Source organism: Perca fluviatilis, chromosome 10 (genome assembly GCF_010015445.1).
Source record: "Perca fluviatilis chromosome 10, GENO_Pfluv_1.0, whole genome shotgun sequence".
NCBI lineage: Eukaryota > Metazoa > Chordata > Actinopteri > Perciformes > Percidae > Perca > Perca fluviatilis.
Window position 1 is genome coordinate 27836661 of NC_053121.1, and position 13205 is coordinate 27849865.

Genomic DNA, 13205 nt, shown 5'->3' on the forward strand with positions numbered 1-13205 from the left:
TGCAGCTAGGGTGAAACACGCAACTTCTGGTCCGGACCTTTAAAATAAAATACCTATTCTATGCTTCCCAATTTCTTTTGTAAAAATTATGCAGAAGCATAACACACTATATAACACCTCAATGGGACAGTAGTTCTGAATATAAGTATGTACATTACTTAAATTCCCCCCCATTGTATAATAATAATGCAAACTACAAGATCAAAGTAGTCAGTTAAATCATGTGCTCAACAGTGTCAGCAAGCAGTATCAGTGTCAAACTGTCTCACAGTAGCAGATAAACTTTCAATGCAGCCAGTGTATTACATGCAAGAATGATATATTCTCATGTGGCTTCAATTAGCCTTGCTTTTGCTTAAAACTATGCCACTTTGAAAATCTGGTGCAACGTATTTAAACAATGACAAACCTTAATGAAACAAATTTTTTGAATGTCAGGGTAGCCCTATTATAAACGATTTACGATGTACGATTCATAAACCTTCACACAAGGCATAGATCCAGGGAGAAAACACATGTTCAGTGTGAATAGGTCGACACAGGTTATTCAACATAGCTCCATGGCCCTGATCCCAACCAGTGGTGCTGCAAAAATTCCCTTGGGTACAAAAACTTTAATTCAGCTATAGTAGACAGTGGAAACACCTATAGCCATAAATTATGTTATACAGTGCAAACTATTTAACATGATTTTGGAACATACTGTAAATTGTTGATTTATCCTCTGTTATGGTTGATCCTCTAATATAGAAAACGAAGAAATTAACTATACACATTTTTTAAAAGAGCTTAAAATGTAGCCGTTTGGGACTACTCATTCATATCTTACAGCACTGCAATTTTTTTTTTTATTTAAATTTTTTTTTAAGATCATTTTTGGGCATTTCAGGCCTTTATTTTTATAGGACAGACTGAGATACGAAAGGGGAAACAGAGGGGAAATGACATGCAGCAAAGGGCCACAGGTCGGAGTTGAACCCACGGCCGCTGCGTCAAGGAGTAAACCTGTATGGGCACCTGTTCTACCCGGTGAGTTACCCAGGTGCCTTTTATTGTCTTGTTTGATCAGTTTAAGCACAGTTTTATTTGCCATTTTATTTTACTCTTTTACAATCTTTTAATACGAGTTTTATACAGGCTTGTGAGTCTTTTACATATTTTACATTTGTATGGCTTATGTAGCCTATGCTTTATTGGAAGAAGAAAAAAGCTCAACAAATAAACATGCCTTGGCTTTTATTTTGAAAACAGTAGCTTTTCCGGTGTTTTCATGCTAACCCCTGTACACTTTACGCAGTTTGGCTGTTAGATGGTTAGATGAGGCTGAGAGGGACGACGGGAGTGCCCCATTCACAATCTCTTTACATTTACACAGGCACAGAAGGACAAATTAACTGGACACGGTCGATAGAGACATATATGTGATATAAAAAACAGCCCGGATGCAGCTTTTCATTACACTTATAGGGGAAAACTATGACTCTTTTAAACGACTGACGATTTGGGATACTGTTTTTACTTTTTCTTGCATCTTAGCCGGCCATTCATTAATTCATTTATAAGGTGCTGCACCCGTCTGGTTTTATATAAACCCGCCCTCTGTCCTGCTGTCTTTTTATGAGTTCTGCGGTTAGGATGGACACCCGGCTTAATTTTCCCGTGTACCCGCTGATGGTGCTGCTCTGCGCGGTCTGTGCACTGTCCGGGACCCGGAGCGCCGTGGCTTCTTCGGGGAGGAGCTGCGCCGATACCCGGCAGGTGTACGCAGAGAAGGGGTACAGCACAGGCACCGCTCCGCTGACTCAAATCTCCGGTAAGACTCCACATCTAGCCTGCGGTTGGGATAATACACAATTAGAGTTTGGGGGAGTCATGCAGAACAGTCACATATTCATCCATTAGGAAATATGTACCTAATTCAAGCGTATAAAAATATTTAAGATACACGTCGCAGCAGAAATGTAGGTGCGTCAGCATACTGTCTCAATAGGGATAAAAAAACAAAAACAAAAAAATAACACCATTATGCAAATTAAGGTCACTAGGCCTATATAAACTCGCTGCTCACCACCACCACCAATTATTTATTATAGGAACATTAGTAATAATATAGCCAAAATACCGTAAAATAACAAACGCACTAAGAAAAGTGATATTTAAAAGTAGGCTACAAGGTGGCACAAACTCATTAATAACCACCAGAGACACAATGTAGGAATATCATGGTAAGTTTTCCTCAAGAGAAACAATACAGGGTGGTTTAAAACAAATTACACCCGCCCCCTCCTCCCCTCGTGCTGTTTAAATAGGATGATTAAGGGGCTGAGCAAATTGCCAACACCGGTGCAACAAAGAACCTCGCCCCTAATTAGTCTTTGCCTACTGGCCCACTGCTAAATCCCTGCATATCCATAGGCTCTGTTCACTGGTGATAATCTTATCTGCTGATTAAAAAAACTGTTGGATTTTGGATAATTTGAAGTTTTGGTGGGTGGGATAGAGGAGAGAGGAGGAGAGAGGGGAAGTAGGTGGACATCTTGAAATGAGGATGTCTGACCAAGTGAAGGAGCAAATGATGGAGCACTTAAGTGTCGAAGATGTAGTCTACTTCTTGGAGGTTGATAGGTGTGTGTGTGTGTGTGTGTGTGTGTGTGTGTGTGTGTGTGTGTGTGTGTGTGTGTGTGTGTGTGTGTGGGGGGGGGGCGGCGGCTATCACTGCCTGAGTCTTGGCTCACTGTCCCGTGGGCCAGGGGAGCAGATGGCCGGGAGAGGGAAGGATGAAGAGAGGCAGTTTAGAAATGGAAATAGAGGGATGAGAGAGGGCTAATAGTGAGACGCACAGAGAGAACAAAAGAGGCAGAGGGGAACATCAGCGAGGGTGGAGTTGGGAGACTTTCGACTGTGTTAACAGTAGGTATATTGATGTTAGATGTAAAATTATAGAAACAAAGAATTCAAACCTTTTTGCTATTTTTTTTCTTTTATCTTTCTCCCCTGGTTGTCGTTTGCATATCATTACCTCTGACATATCAAAGACCCAACCTGAGCTGACAAAGAAAGACAGATTGAAGCTGAATAATTCATGCAGGGAAATTAAAATTTTCTATCACACCCTTATCTTTGATACGATTTCCCCACAGTAACTAAACCGACTGATGAGTGGAGGAATTGAGTTTCTCACTAAAAACATTTGCTTAGACCTGATAAAAGACATACTGACGTTATTGAGAATAGGCCTTGTTTTTGGTTGAGGTAATAATAATCATTTGTATAGCACCTTTTTAGCCACAAAACAGAATCATAAAAGATGCCATTAAACCAAAATAACCACATTTCTACACATTTGTTTCAAAATGTGACCGATCCTAACCCTTCTTTCTCTTCCGTCCTGGTTTTACCTTTGTCTTCCAGGTGAGCACCTGCGGCTCTGTCCTCAGGACTACACCTGCTGCTCCAGTCAGATGGAGGAGACGCTGGCCCTGCAGAGCGAGAGAGATTTCCTCAAAGCTGTCGAGGAGAACAGCCAGTTCCTTTTGACTACTTTTACCCAGAGACACCGCAGGTTTGATGGTAAGTCTTACGCCGCATTGCTGTGGAGATAGGCCTGGCAATGCGAGACTAGATGGCTTGTACAGTTAATAATTATGTTTGATGGGAATATTATCTGGTTTGATATAGTGTGGGGGGGGAAGGATAAAAACTGAACTTGGCTTCTCCTTGTCTCACCCTCCTTATCTACCAAGTTAGTGGCGATGAGTGACAGCTGATTAAAAACGTATTTAGGCTCCCTGACTGCACAGTTCGTCTTAGATGGTTGGATATCTAAGCCACAAAACTCAATTTCATTTTGAAAGCTAAAAGCACAGCAATGCATGCATATTGCAGAGACTCTAGTAGGTTCTTATGTATGTTTAATCAACACATAGCTGCTATAATTAAAGAAGTAGTATTGCACTTTCATAAAGTTGGGGGACTCACAAGAGATGGATTATAAAAAATAAGGGTCCCAATTGAAGCTGCAGAGGTCGAGATATCCTGATTTTTAGTCCCTAGTATGGGTTAAGCTCTAGAAACACTGGATCCTACGTTTCCCATAATGCAATTTGATAGCGTCTTTAATTGGACCCTTTGTGGCTGGTAAATGCCCAATTTTTTTTAAAAGGCACACTTCTAGTTTGTAATGCAGACTTTCTGTTTGTGGTCAGTAATTGTAAATTTGTAGCCACCAAGTGTAGTTGAGGTAACCCTGATGACCTCACTATGACATCAATAGGGTGAGCTCAGACTTTTGAGTACTCCCTCCAGAGCCACAGAAGACATAAAACAGTTTTAGCGGTCTAACCGTGGCCAGTAAACTGAACTTCATGTGTAAAATTGGTGGACTGTGCCTTTAAACAAATGGTCACTGTGGGGATACCCAACCAGACAGCTTTAGTGACTGTATTTCATAGAATTCAGCCCACGTTGTCTAAAATTCTGTATGTATGGCTGAAGGTATGTAGCAGCCACAGCACAGCGCTGAATTAACGCTTTCTCCTCCTACCTGCTGTGGACTGCTATCACCTTTTTTCCCTCCTCATCCTCTTATATAATGTACGGTATGAATCATTTAAACATGCTGAAGGAGTGGGAGACTGCATATGAGTCTTAAAGTCCTAAATAGAGTACACGTTGTTGCGCGTGCGGCGTGTGCGTGCGTGCGTGCGTGCGTGCGTCGTGTGTGTGTGTGTGTGTGTGAGATCCGATGTAACTTTCCCAATGAGCTGTTAATCTTGGAGGGGAGGGGGTGATTGAGCGGCCACGTACGTAGAAACCTGGCTTAGCTATTAGGAGAGAATTAGGTGGGTGATTAGATATAGGATTCATACTGTATCTAATCAAAAGCTTTTCCTGTCTGTCTGCAGAGTTCTTCAGAGAGCTTATAGACTTGTCAGAGAAGTCGATGAACCAAATGTTTACCAAGACCTACGGCCGGCTCTTCACCCAGAATGCACACGTCTTCCAGGAGCTGTTTGTGGAGCTGCGCAGATATTATTCTGGTTAGTTTAATCACTTTACCCACCTCACTTCAATCTTATGTGTTCAGATGGTCAAATGTTCTTTGCAAAGTGATGCCAGTTGGGTTGAATTTGACATAGAAAACAATGAAATCAGGGGCTTCACAGTCATTTTGTGGTCTAAGACGCATACCGTGTAGGCCTAATGGGATTTTCCTCATTTTCTTGCTTACCCCCCACACAGCTCTCTCCCCATGTTTTCCTGTCTATCTCTACTCTCAACTTTCTACTCTCAAACAATGCAAAATGCCAAAAAGGTTATCTAAAAAGGAAATGAGCACACAACATTTTAGTTGTTTTTGCACAACAACCCCATTTCAGGAAACAGTTATTCAGGCAAGCAATCTTGTAGTCTACATGGGCCTCCTTCAGCACCCTGAGGCCTGAATCAATGCAGAGAAGTCTTTAAAAAAAACTATGTTTGGTTGGTCTGGTTAAATATGGTAAAGTAATCTGGTAAAGAGCTGTGATGATTCCTTGTTCCACTGGCAGTTTGTCATTTTATTAGTCCACATCTCTGTTGTGGTAAATCCACAGCCGCTCTGGGCAGCAGAAAAGAGCCAGCATTCTCTTTTGAGGAGAATTGAAAGGCCAAGAAGAACTGGAGAAAAAATAGAGAGAGAATTGGAATCCCGCGGATGACGGTTTCTATTTCTGTTCCGGATTGCTCCGTTTTGGCATGACAGCCGCTCGCTGGCGAGTCTGTCTGCAGGCTGTTGCTGCTTAGTCAACATGTCTTTGTCTGCCAAACAGCATGTATAACTAATTTGAGGCTGTATTGTAGACTACAGATTGGAGAGTCTCATATTCAGAATTTTGTCTGCCAGTTGACTAATGCAGAGAGAATGACAAGCACATTTAAAGGAAGAAGTAAATGAGGAAACATAGTGTTTAATAGACAATATAGGTATCAAAGCAGCAAATAACACTGATTTGTGTTAGTTTGGTTCTTCCTTGGCTTTTATTTAGTTAGTTTAAAAACTGTCTGTTAAAAATATATTTTTACTTTATTTGATTACAATATCTGTGGCAGCTTGCATCTAGGAGAGTGGTTCTACTGTGCATGTGTAGAGAAAGTTCACTAAACAATGAAAATTTGCCCATAATTAGTAGCCCTTTATGTCAGTCAAAATGTGTAGTACTGCTAAATGTGGTTACTACACATAGTCAACTACATCTCAACCTTTACCCAAACCATTGAAGATGGCCATCTTTTCACAGCATCGAGGCATTTAAAAAAATATTTAAAACTGTCTATTAAAGCTCTCCAATCAGCTGGTGCAGTGTGTGTAGTCAACAGTTAGTATAACAAAAGTCTGGTAAATTTGTCTTACCGTATTTTCTAACCGTGGACCAGATGATGATTGGTGTTTTAGTTAAACCTCAACCTAGCCCAATGACCATCATAGTTCCACAATGTATAAGGATATGGTGCTTTAGATGAAAAGCCTAATTCAGTTTTACGGAACAACGTCCATCATCCACTCTGCTGAAATGCCCCCTACTGTAATCCGATGCTCTTTCCTCTCTGCAGGAACAGGGTTTTTGTCAGATTACAGATACTGTATGCTGACCGTTGTTCTTGTGTCCACAGGGGGCAGTGTCAGTCTGTCAGAGGTTCTCTCAGATTTCTGGTCCAGACTGGTGGAGCGGGTCTTTTCTCTGGTTAACCCCCAGTATCAGTTTAGTGAGGACTACCTGGAGTGTGTCAGCAAACACGCCGAACAGCTGCAGCCATTTGGGGATGTGCCTCGCAGACTGCGTGTACAAGTATGTGTGTTGTGATGACATATAGTTAATAATTGTAGTTCCAGATGTGCAGATTGTTCGACTAATCTTCTATCTTGCTATTTTTCTTTTTAAATTCAGGTGTCGAGAGCTTTCATTGCAGCCAGAGCACTATCTCAGGGCTTAGCTACTGGTCGGGATATTGTCAACAAAGCAACAAAGGTGAGTTGTTTCTTGTACTGCTGTCTGCTCTGCTGTTTAAAACTGCATTGACAAGATTTTTATGTAAATAATTGTACACTTTTTAGAGGCCAAGGTGTGTGTGTGTGTGTGTGTGTGTGTGTGTGTGTGTGTGTGTGTGTGTGTGTGTGTGTGTGTGTGTGTGTGTGTGTGTGTGTGTGTGTGTGTGTGTGTGTGTGTGTGTGTGTGTGTGTGTGTGTGTGTGTGTGTGTGTGTATTTCCCTTCTCCCTTTTTAGTATCAACAAATTACAGGATTGGTTGATGAAATAAGTGCTTGTTTTCTGCACTTTAAAAGGTTTCCAACAGTGTAGCTGCCAATGTGAAGTCCCCTTAACTAGTTTTAAAGTTAATAATGTTGATTATTTTGCTCGTAACTCTTTGACCCACTGCTTTTGTGTTTCAGTTGACTGCAGATTCAGAGTGTGTGCGTGGGCTGATGCGTCAGTGGTACTGCCCGCTGTGTCGAGGCATGCCCTCCCTGCGGCCCTGCCACTCCCTGTGCCTTAATGTAATGAAGGGCTGCTTAGCCAATCAGGGCGACCTCGACACTGAATGGAACAATTTCATTGGTGGGTGAGGGTAGGATGAACAACACATCCTAATATGTTGTTTTGGTTTAAGTGGGTGGTTTAGGGTCAGGTGCATGACACACACACATATTGTATTTCAAAGAGCCACAAGAAGCCTTTGGGTTAATAACATTAGATTAAGAAAAACATGTCATGACCCAAACATAATTTAAAAGCCTCTTGAATTATTATCATTATTAAATTGATCATACCTAAAAGTAGACTCCTTTACTGCCCTCTGTCACTCATTTACTTTCACTTCCTTTCCCTCCTAATGAATTCCTCCTCCATTAATCATTCATGCTTCTCTGCCCCTTCACAATTGATCTGTCTTCCTATGTTTCCTTTCTCCATTTCATCCAACCCATCATGTTCCTTCCTTTTTTCATCCCTCAGTGCATGTGCACTGCACCCAAACCCATTTTACCCTCATGTACCCTTTTTATCCAACAATTATTCTTCACCCTTCCCTTCATATGATGTTTATGAGGCTTGCTTCCTAATCTTCCAATCCTGTAACCGCAGATGTAAATCACATCTTTTTTTTTTAGCTGGTTCGCCAGTGAGAGATTCCAGACACAGGAAACCATTGTCTTGATGTTTATCAGGGTCTAAAATATGCCGCCAAGAGAGAGTAACACCAGACAATGAGTAAATGCAGTCATAGCACACTTTATCACCCTGTCATCTCTATTTCTGTATCCCCTCTGCCCTCTATCAGATGCTCTGTACCAGGTTTCAGAGAAGTTGGAGGGGCCGTTCAATATGGAGCTTGCAGCTGACTCCATCTCTGTGAAAGTGTCGGAGGCCATCATGCACATGCAGGAAAACAGCGTCAGCATCTCCACTAAGGCAAGCAGATGATTGGGGGAAATAAAACGGTGGCTTTTTAAAATTAATGTATTTTTAATTACACTCCCTAGCTGTTCTTCTTGTATTCATTGAACCTTTGTGAGTGCATAAAGATCATCTACCGTCTTTATAAAAATCACTCTTACAAGTCAAAGCTACAATCTTGATTATTGTTTGGTTCTAATCTTCTTAATAAGACAGCATGCAGTCAAAAATGACAGGAATTATACACAGAGAGCATGACTGCCTCACAGTATGATTAAAACATGGCAGACATCCCAGCAGCTAATCCACCAGAGAGACACCCACATCTCGTTAGAAACAGAAAAGCTCCTGGTTTGTGGCAGCAGTGCTTTAAGGAACAGGATGCTTTTTCCTTCGCTTTATGGGTATGCTGCCTTTCACCAACAAAGTGCGATTGAGGAGGTTATGGAGAACCATTTCAACAATGTTAAAAATGTTGGTAATTATCATCCCGCAATAATATTACAATAATCGTACACCATGTGCAATATTTGTCCTGTCCCGTCCTTAGTGTTTTTATGTCCTAAATTATTGTTTTTAGCGATTTGTCTATCTTGTTTGCCTCTAATGCACCTTCAGTTCGTTGTATGGGTCTCTGTGCAATGAGAGTAAAGGTTTATCTCTATCTCTGTTGTATTGCAAGATTCCAGTTCAGTTGCAACACTTGTAGTTGCCCCAATAATTGTATATTAAAATCTATATTATATTTATTTAAAAATGCTTGTTGCATAGCTGTTTACTGTACACTGGTATTGCTTTTGTTGTCGTTTACCTCAGGTGTTCCAAGGTTGTGGAAGCCCCAGGCCAGCTCCAGGACGGTCCAAACGCTCACCTAAGGAGTCAGGGGGCAACAGGAGGCCCTTCCGCACCTACAGCCCTGAAGAGAAACCCACCACGGCTGCAGGCACCAACCTGGACCGACTGGTGAGAAGGAGACATACCCTTGTGTAAACTGGGTGTCGTAGCTATTTATCCATTCATATATATTTTTTTTAATATAGTGCACTTAAAACTTAACATTAATGGATTTTTGGCCAGCACACCAAGCTCCAAACACAACATTTACAGGTTGTCATCTTCTTTTAAAACTTGTTAGAAAACAGTGGTTGTTACATATCCAGCAGACACAGTAACATTAGCATTAATTTGGACTGTTTTTATTTTTTTTAGAACATTTTAACTGAAAAGCACCAAAACAATGAGCTGAAAGACTCTAAAACTCTCTGTAAAGCTAAGCGAAACTGCAGTCTGGTGTTAACTCTCTGTGGGTTCATCACTACGAGGGACTCTTTAAACATTACACATGGTAATTTGACCAATTGTTGTATTAGTATTGATAAGTATTGATTAGTGCAGCTTTAAGTACTCAAAAATGTTGTTTTGTGCAGGTCATCTTCGGGTTGAGTGTGATTTCACTTTATTATATACAGTATATATTGAAACCCTAATAAAGAATGTCAAAAATGTTTGCGCTGTGTGCGAGTCAGGATTCAGACATGGCAACTGAGCAGGAAACAAAGAGAGGAAAAATAAGTCTAAGCTTGGTTTAAAAAAAAAAATAATAATACAGAGTGCAGTGGTCAGAGCCCAGACAGTACTCCTGTGACCACAGAGTGGTATTGAAATGAAAGAAGAGCTGGGCAATAAATGAAGCCAAGAGCAGAGGAGATAGAAAGAGGATGGTAGATATGCATCATCTATTTATGAAACATCAAAGACATGTGGTTTAAGAACTGACCCGAAGCAGTGTCATGTCAGTTTTTCACTTTGGCTAACGTCAGCACTGCAACTTCAATATGCTTCCTCCAGCCAGCCATACCAAACAAGGATACTTTAAAACCAGGTCTGAGTCACAACACAACCAATTTCTTTCCGCCTCCGTGTAGGTTACCGAGCTAAAGGAGCGACTGCGGCCCATGCGTAGCTTCTGGGTGTCCCTCCCACACACCATCTGCAACGATGAGAAGATGGCTGCCGACGTCACTAATGAGGACCGCTGCTGGAACGGGCAGAACCGGGGGAGGTGAGCGAGATCAGAGTGGAGGGACGGAGGGTTGGGTTCGGTAGAGGTGGAGGAGGAGGCAGTGATGGTGCAGAGGTGGAAGGATGCAACAGATGGAACAGAGTTCCTTTTTAATTTTTCCACCGACAGTCACCCACATGCTCTCAGCGTGGGTCTGCATGCTTTTATGCACACAGAGGCAGCCCGACACCATGTATCCAGGCCGATGTAGAGACACTGTGCAGGTCTGCGTGTGTGCTGTGAGAGGAAAAACAAGTCTGCATAATGGAGGATTTTGTGTCTATGATGTTCCAGCTGCAATAGGAAACAGTTTTATGTAAAGGTAGCTACACCCACCTCAGCAGCTTTAATCACAAAGTGGGACTGCAGCCACATGGGCTGGTATAAAATGTTATACTACTATAATTACCTTTGCCAAAATGTTAACATATCATACACATCACAATACACATCAGTATATATATCATATTAAAATAATTTAGTTAATTCATTTGAATACATTATCTGTACTTGTTTTTTATTATAAAACATTGGAAAAAAATACATTTGGGATATTCTAATATGCAGTTTGAAGAAAATATGGTGCAGTTTGTTATGGGCCGCAGTGTTTCTAACAACAGACCTCCAAAAAAAGACTCTGTGACGCTGTACTTAGATACAGTGGTGCTGCTAACGTCACCATGCTCAGAAAGACAATGATGCTGATGCTGAGCAGGTATGTTTGCCATTGTCATCTTCTCATCTTTAGCATGATAGCTAAAAATTGTTGTGCTAAATAAAAAGTAAAACGTATAACCAACCATCCACAATTCATCCTGAGGGGGACATGTATGTCAAGACAACTACTGGACATTTTTACTCTGAAACAAAAATGTGAACCTCAAGTTTAGGAGCTCACCAAAGTCCGTTGGATTCATGAATTGGGCACATCCAACAGCTTTTGAGACATTTCAGTGTGGACCAAAGATCAAAAATACCATGCAGTTCAATAAATCCATATTTGTATGGAATACAAAAAGGTTCTTTAAGCTTAAATAAGTAATTGCTGTGTGTGCGTGCAGGTACCTTCCGGATGTGACGGGCGACGGGCTGGTCAGCCAGATCAACAACCCCGAGGTGGAAGTGGACATTGCCAAGCCGGATGTGAGGACCAGACAGCTGATCATGGAGCTGAGGGTGGTGACCAACAAACTCAGACACGCTCAGAGCGGACAGGACATGGACTTCATGGACAGTCAGTCTATATATTTGTGTTTATTAACGGTGCTCTAAGCGATGTCACGCATTTTTTACGCTACAACATTTTTTTTGTCACATACAGCAAACATCTCCTCACTATCTGCTAGCTGCCTGTCCCCTGCCCCCCCCCCACCCCCCCAAACAGGGTCCTGTAGACAGCCCAGGCTCCACAAACGGCAACAAAAACAAACTGTGCCAACATGCACCAAACATAAGTGTTCCAGCCAATAGCCAACAAGAAGGATTTGGGGTTGTGGTGGTTGGGGTGGGGGGTTAGTGCGCAGAAGGGGGGAGGAGGAGGAGGAGGAGGAGGAGGAGGAGGAGGGAGCTAGCTAGCCTCAGTTTTGTTTGACAATACTTCGAACGTCAATCAGAAATACTTTAATAATCCCAGGGGGAAATGATTTTTGTTACCACTCCAGGTATACAAACAACAAATAAAAACAACATATATAATCAAGACTTGATAATAAGAAGTGACATCACCCAACATCGCTTAGAGCACCTTTTACATCGATTATGAACGGTTTTATTTTCTTTCCACGCATCAGTCATAATTCTCTTATTTTTATTTTTTTCTTGATCCAGGTGAGGAGGGCAGTGGCTCTGGAGATCAGGGTGAAAGGTACAATGATGATTGGCCCGGCTATGGGCCTTACTCCCCACCCTACAACAAACCCCCTCACAACCCCGTCTCCAACCCTGCAAAGCCACCGCGAGTCCGAGAGAAAAACGGGTCCAAGTGGAACAGAAACAACGGTCATGGACGGGTCAAATCTGCAACCAGCCAGCTCTCTTTCTCCCTGGTTCCTTTGTTGTCTTTGCCTTTCATGGTCACCGTCGCCCCCATGTGGAGATAGCTGGTTATTACAGTCTGGAGCTGGAAGTTGTCTGTCATGCTGGAGTCTCAAGCACATTATGAAAAACAATGAAAGTCATTCCATTTGGTTGCACCAGCAGAAAAACCAACAAACACAAACCGTCTAATTTAGCAATAATTGAAAATCTGCTATACAGCAACAACAACAAAATAGGTTAAAGTGAATAGTTTTCCTGCTGCCCAAAAGGTATTACCAGGCATTGATGACAAACAATACTTAAGGTGCTCTAAGCGATGTTGGGTGACGGCACTTCTTGTTGACATTCGAAGTACAGTATTTTCAAACAAAACAAGGCTAGCTCGCCCCTCCCTCCTCCTCATCTCGTCCCCTCCCCCTCACTTCTGTGCTTCCGCACACTAACCCCCCCCCCAAATCTTTCTTGTCGGTTATTGGCTGGAAGGCTGGAAGACTGTTATGTTTGGTGGTGCAGGTTGGCGCAGTTTGTCCTTGTTGGCGTTTGTGGAGCCTGGGCTGTCTGCAGAGACCGCGTTTTTTTGCAGTGTGTTCAGGGGACAGGCAGCTCGCGCATAGTGAGATGTTTGCTGTATGTGGCAAAAAATGTTGTAGCCTAAAAACGTCTGACATCGCTTG

The 13205-nt window shown here is 42.1% G+C and overlaps 1 protein-coding gene and 1 long non-coding RNA gene across 2 annotated transcripts; one reads left to right on the top strand and one right to left on the bottom strand.

The window, feature by feature from the left end:
- Positions 1-932: 932 nt before the first annotated feature.
- Positions 933-12941, top strand: gpc2 (glypican 2). Its single transcript, XM_039813846.1, has 11 exons — positions 933-1813; positions 3412-3570; positions 4905-5039; positions 6652-6827; positions 6927-7007; positions 7430-7595; positions 8317-8447; positions 9249-9395; positions 10358-10494; positions 11556-11728; positions 12322-12941. The coding sequence occupies exons 1-11, from the start codon at positions 1618-1620 to the stop codon at positions 12591-12593; spliced, it is 1773 nt and encodes a 590-aa protein (XP_039669780.1). The 5' UTR covers positions 933-1617; the 3' UTR covers positions 12594-12941.
- Positions 1678-2261, bottom strand: LOC120567057. The gene is made up of 3 exons (XR_005640513.1): positions 2123-2261; positions 1914-1978; positions 1678-1832 (listed from the first exon to the last, which is right to left on the bottom strand). It is a non-coding gene; the product is annotated as an uncharacterized LOC120567057 (long non-coding RNA).
- Positions 12942-13205: the final 264 nt, after the last annotated feature.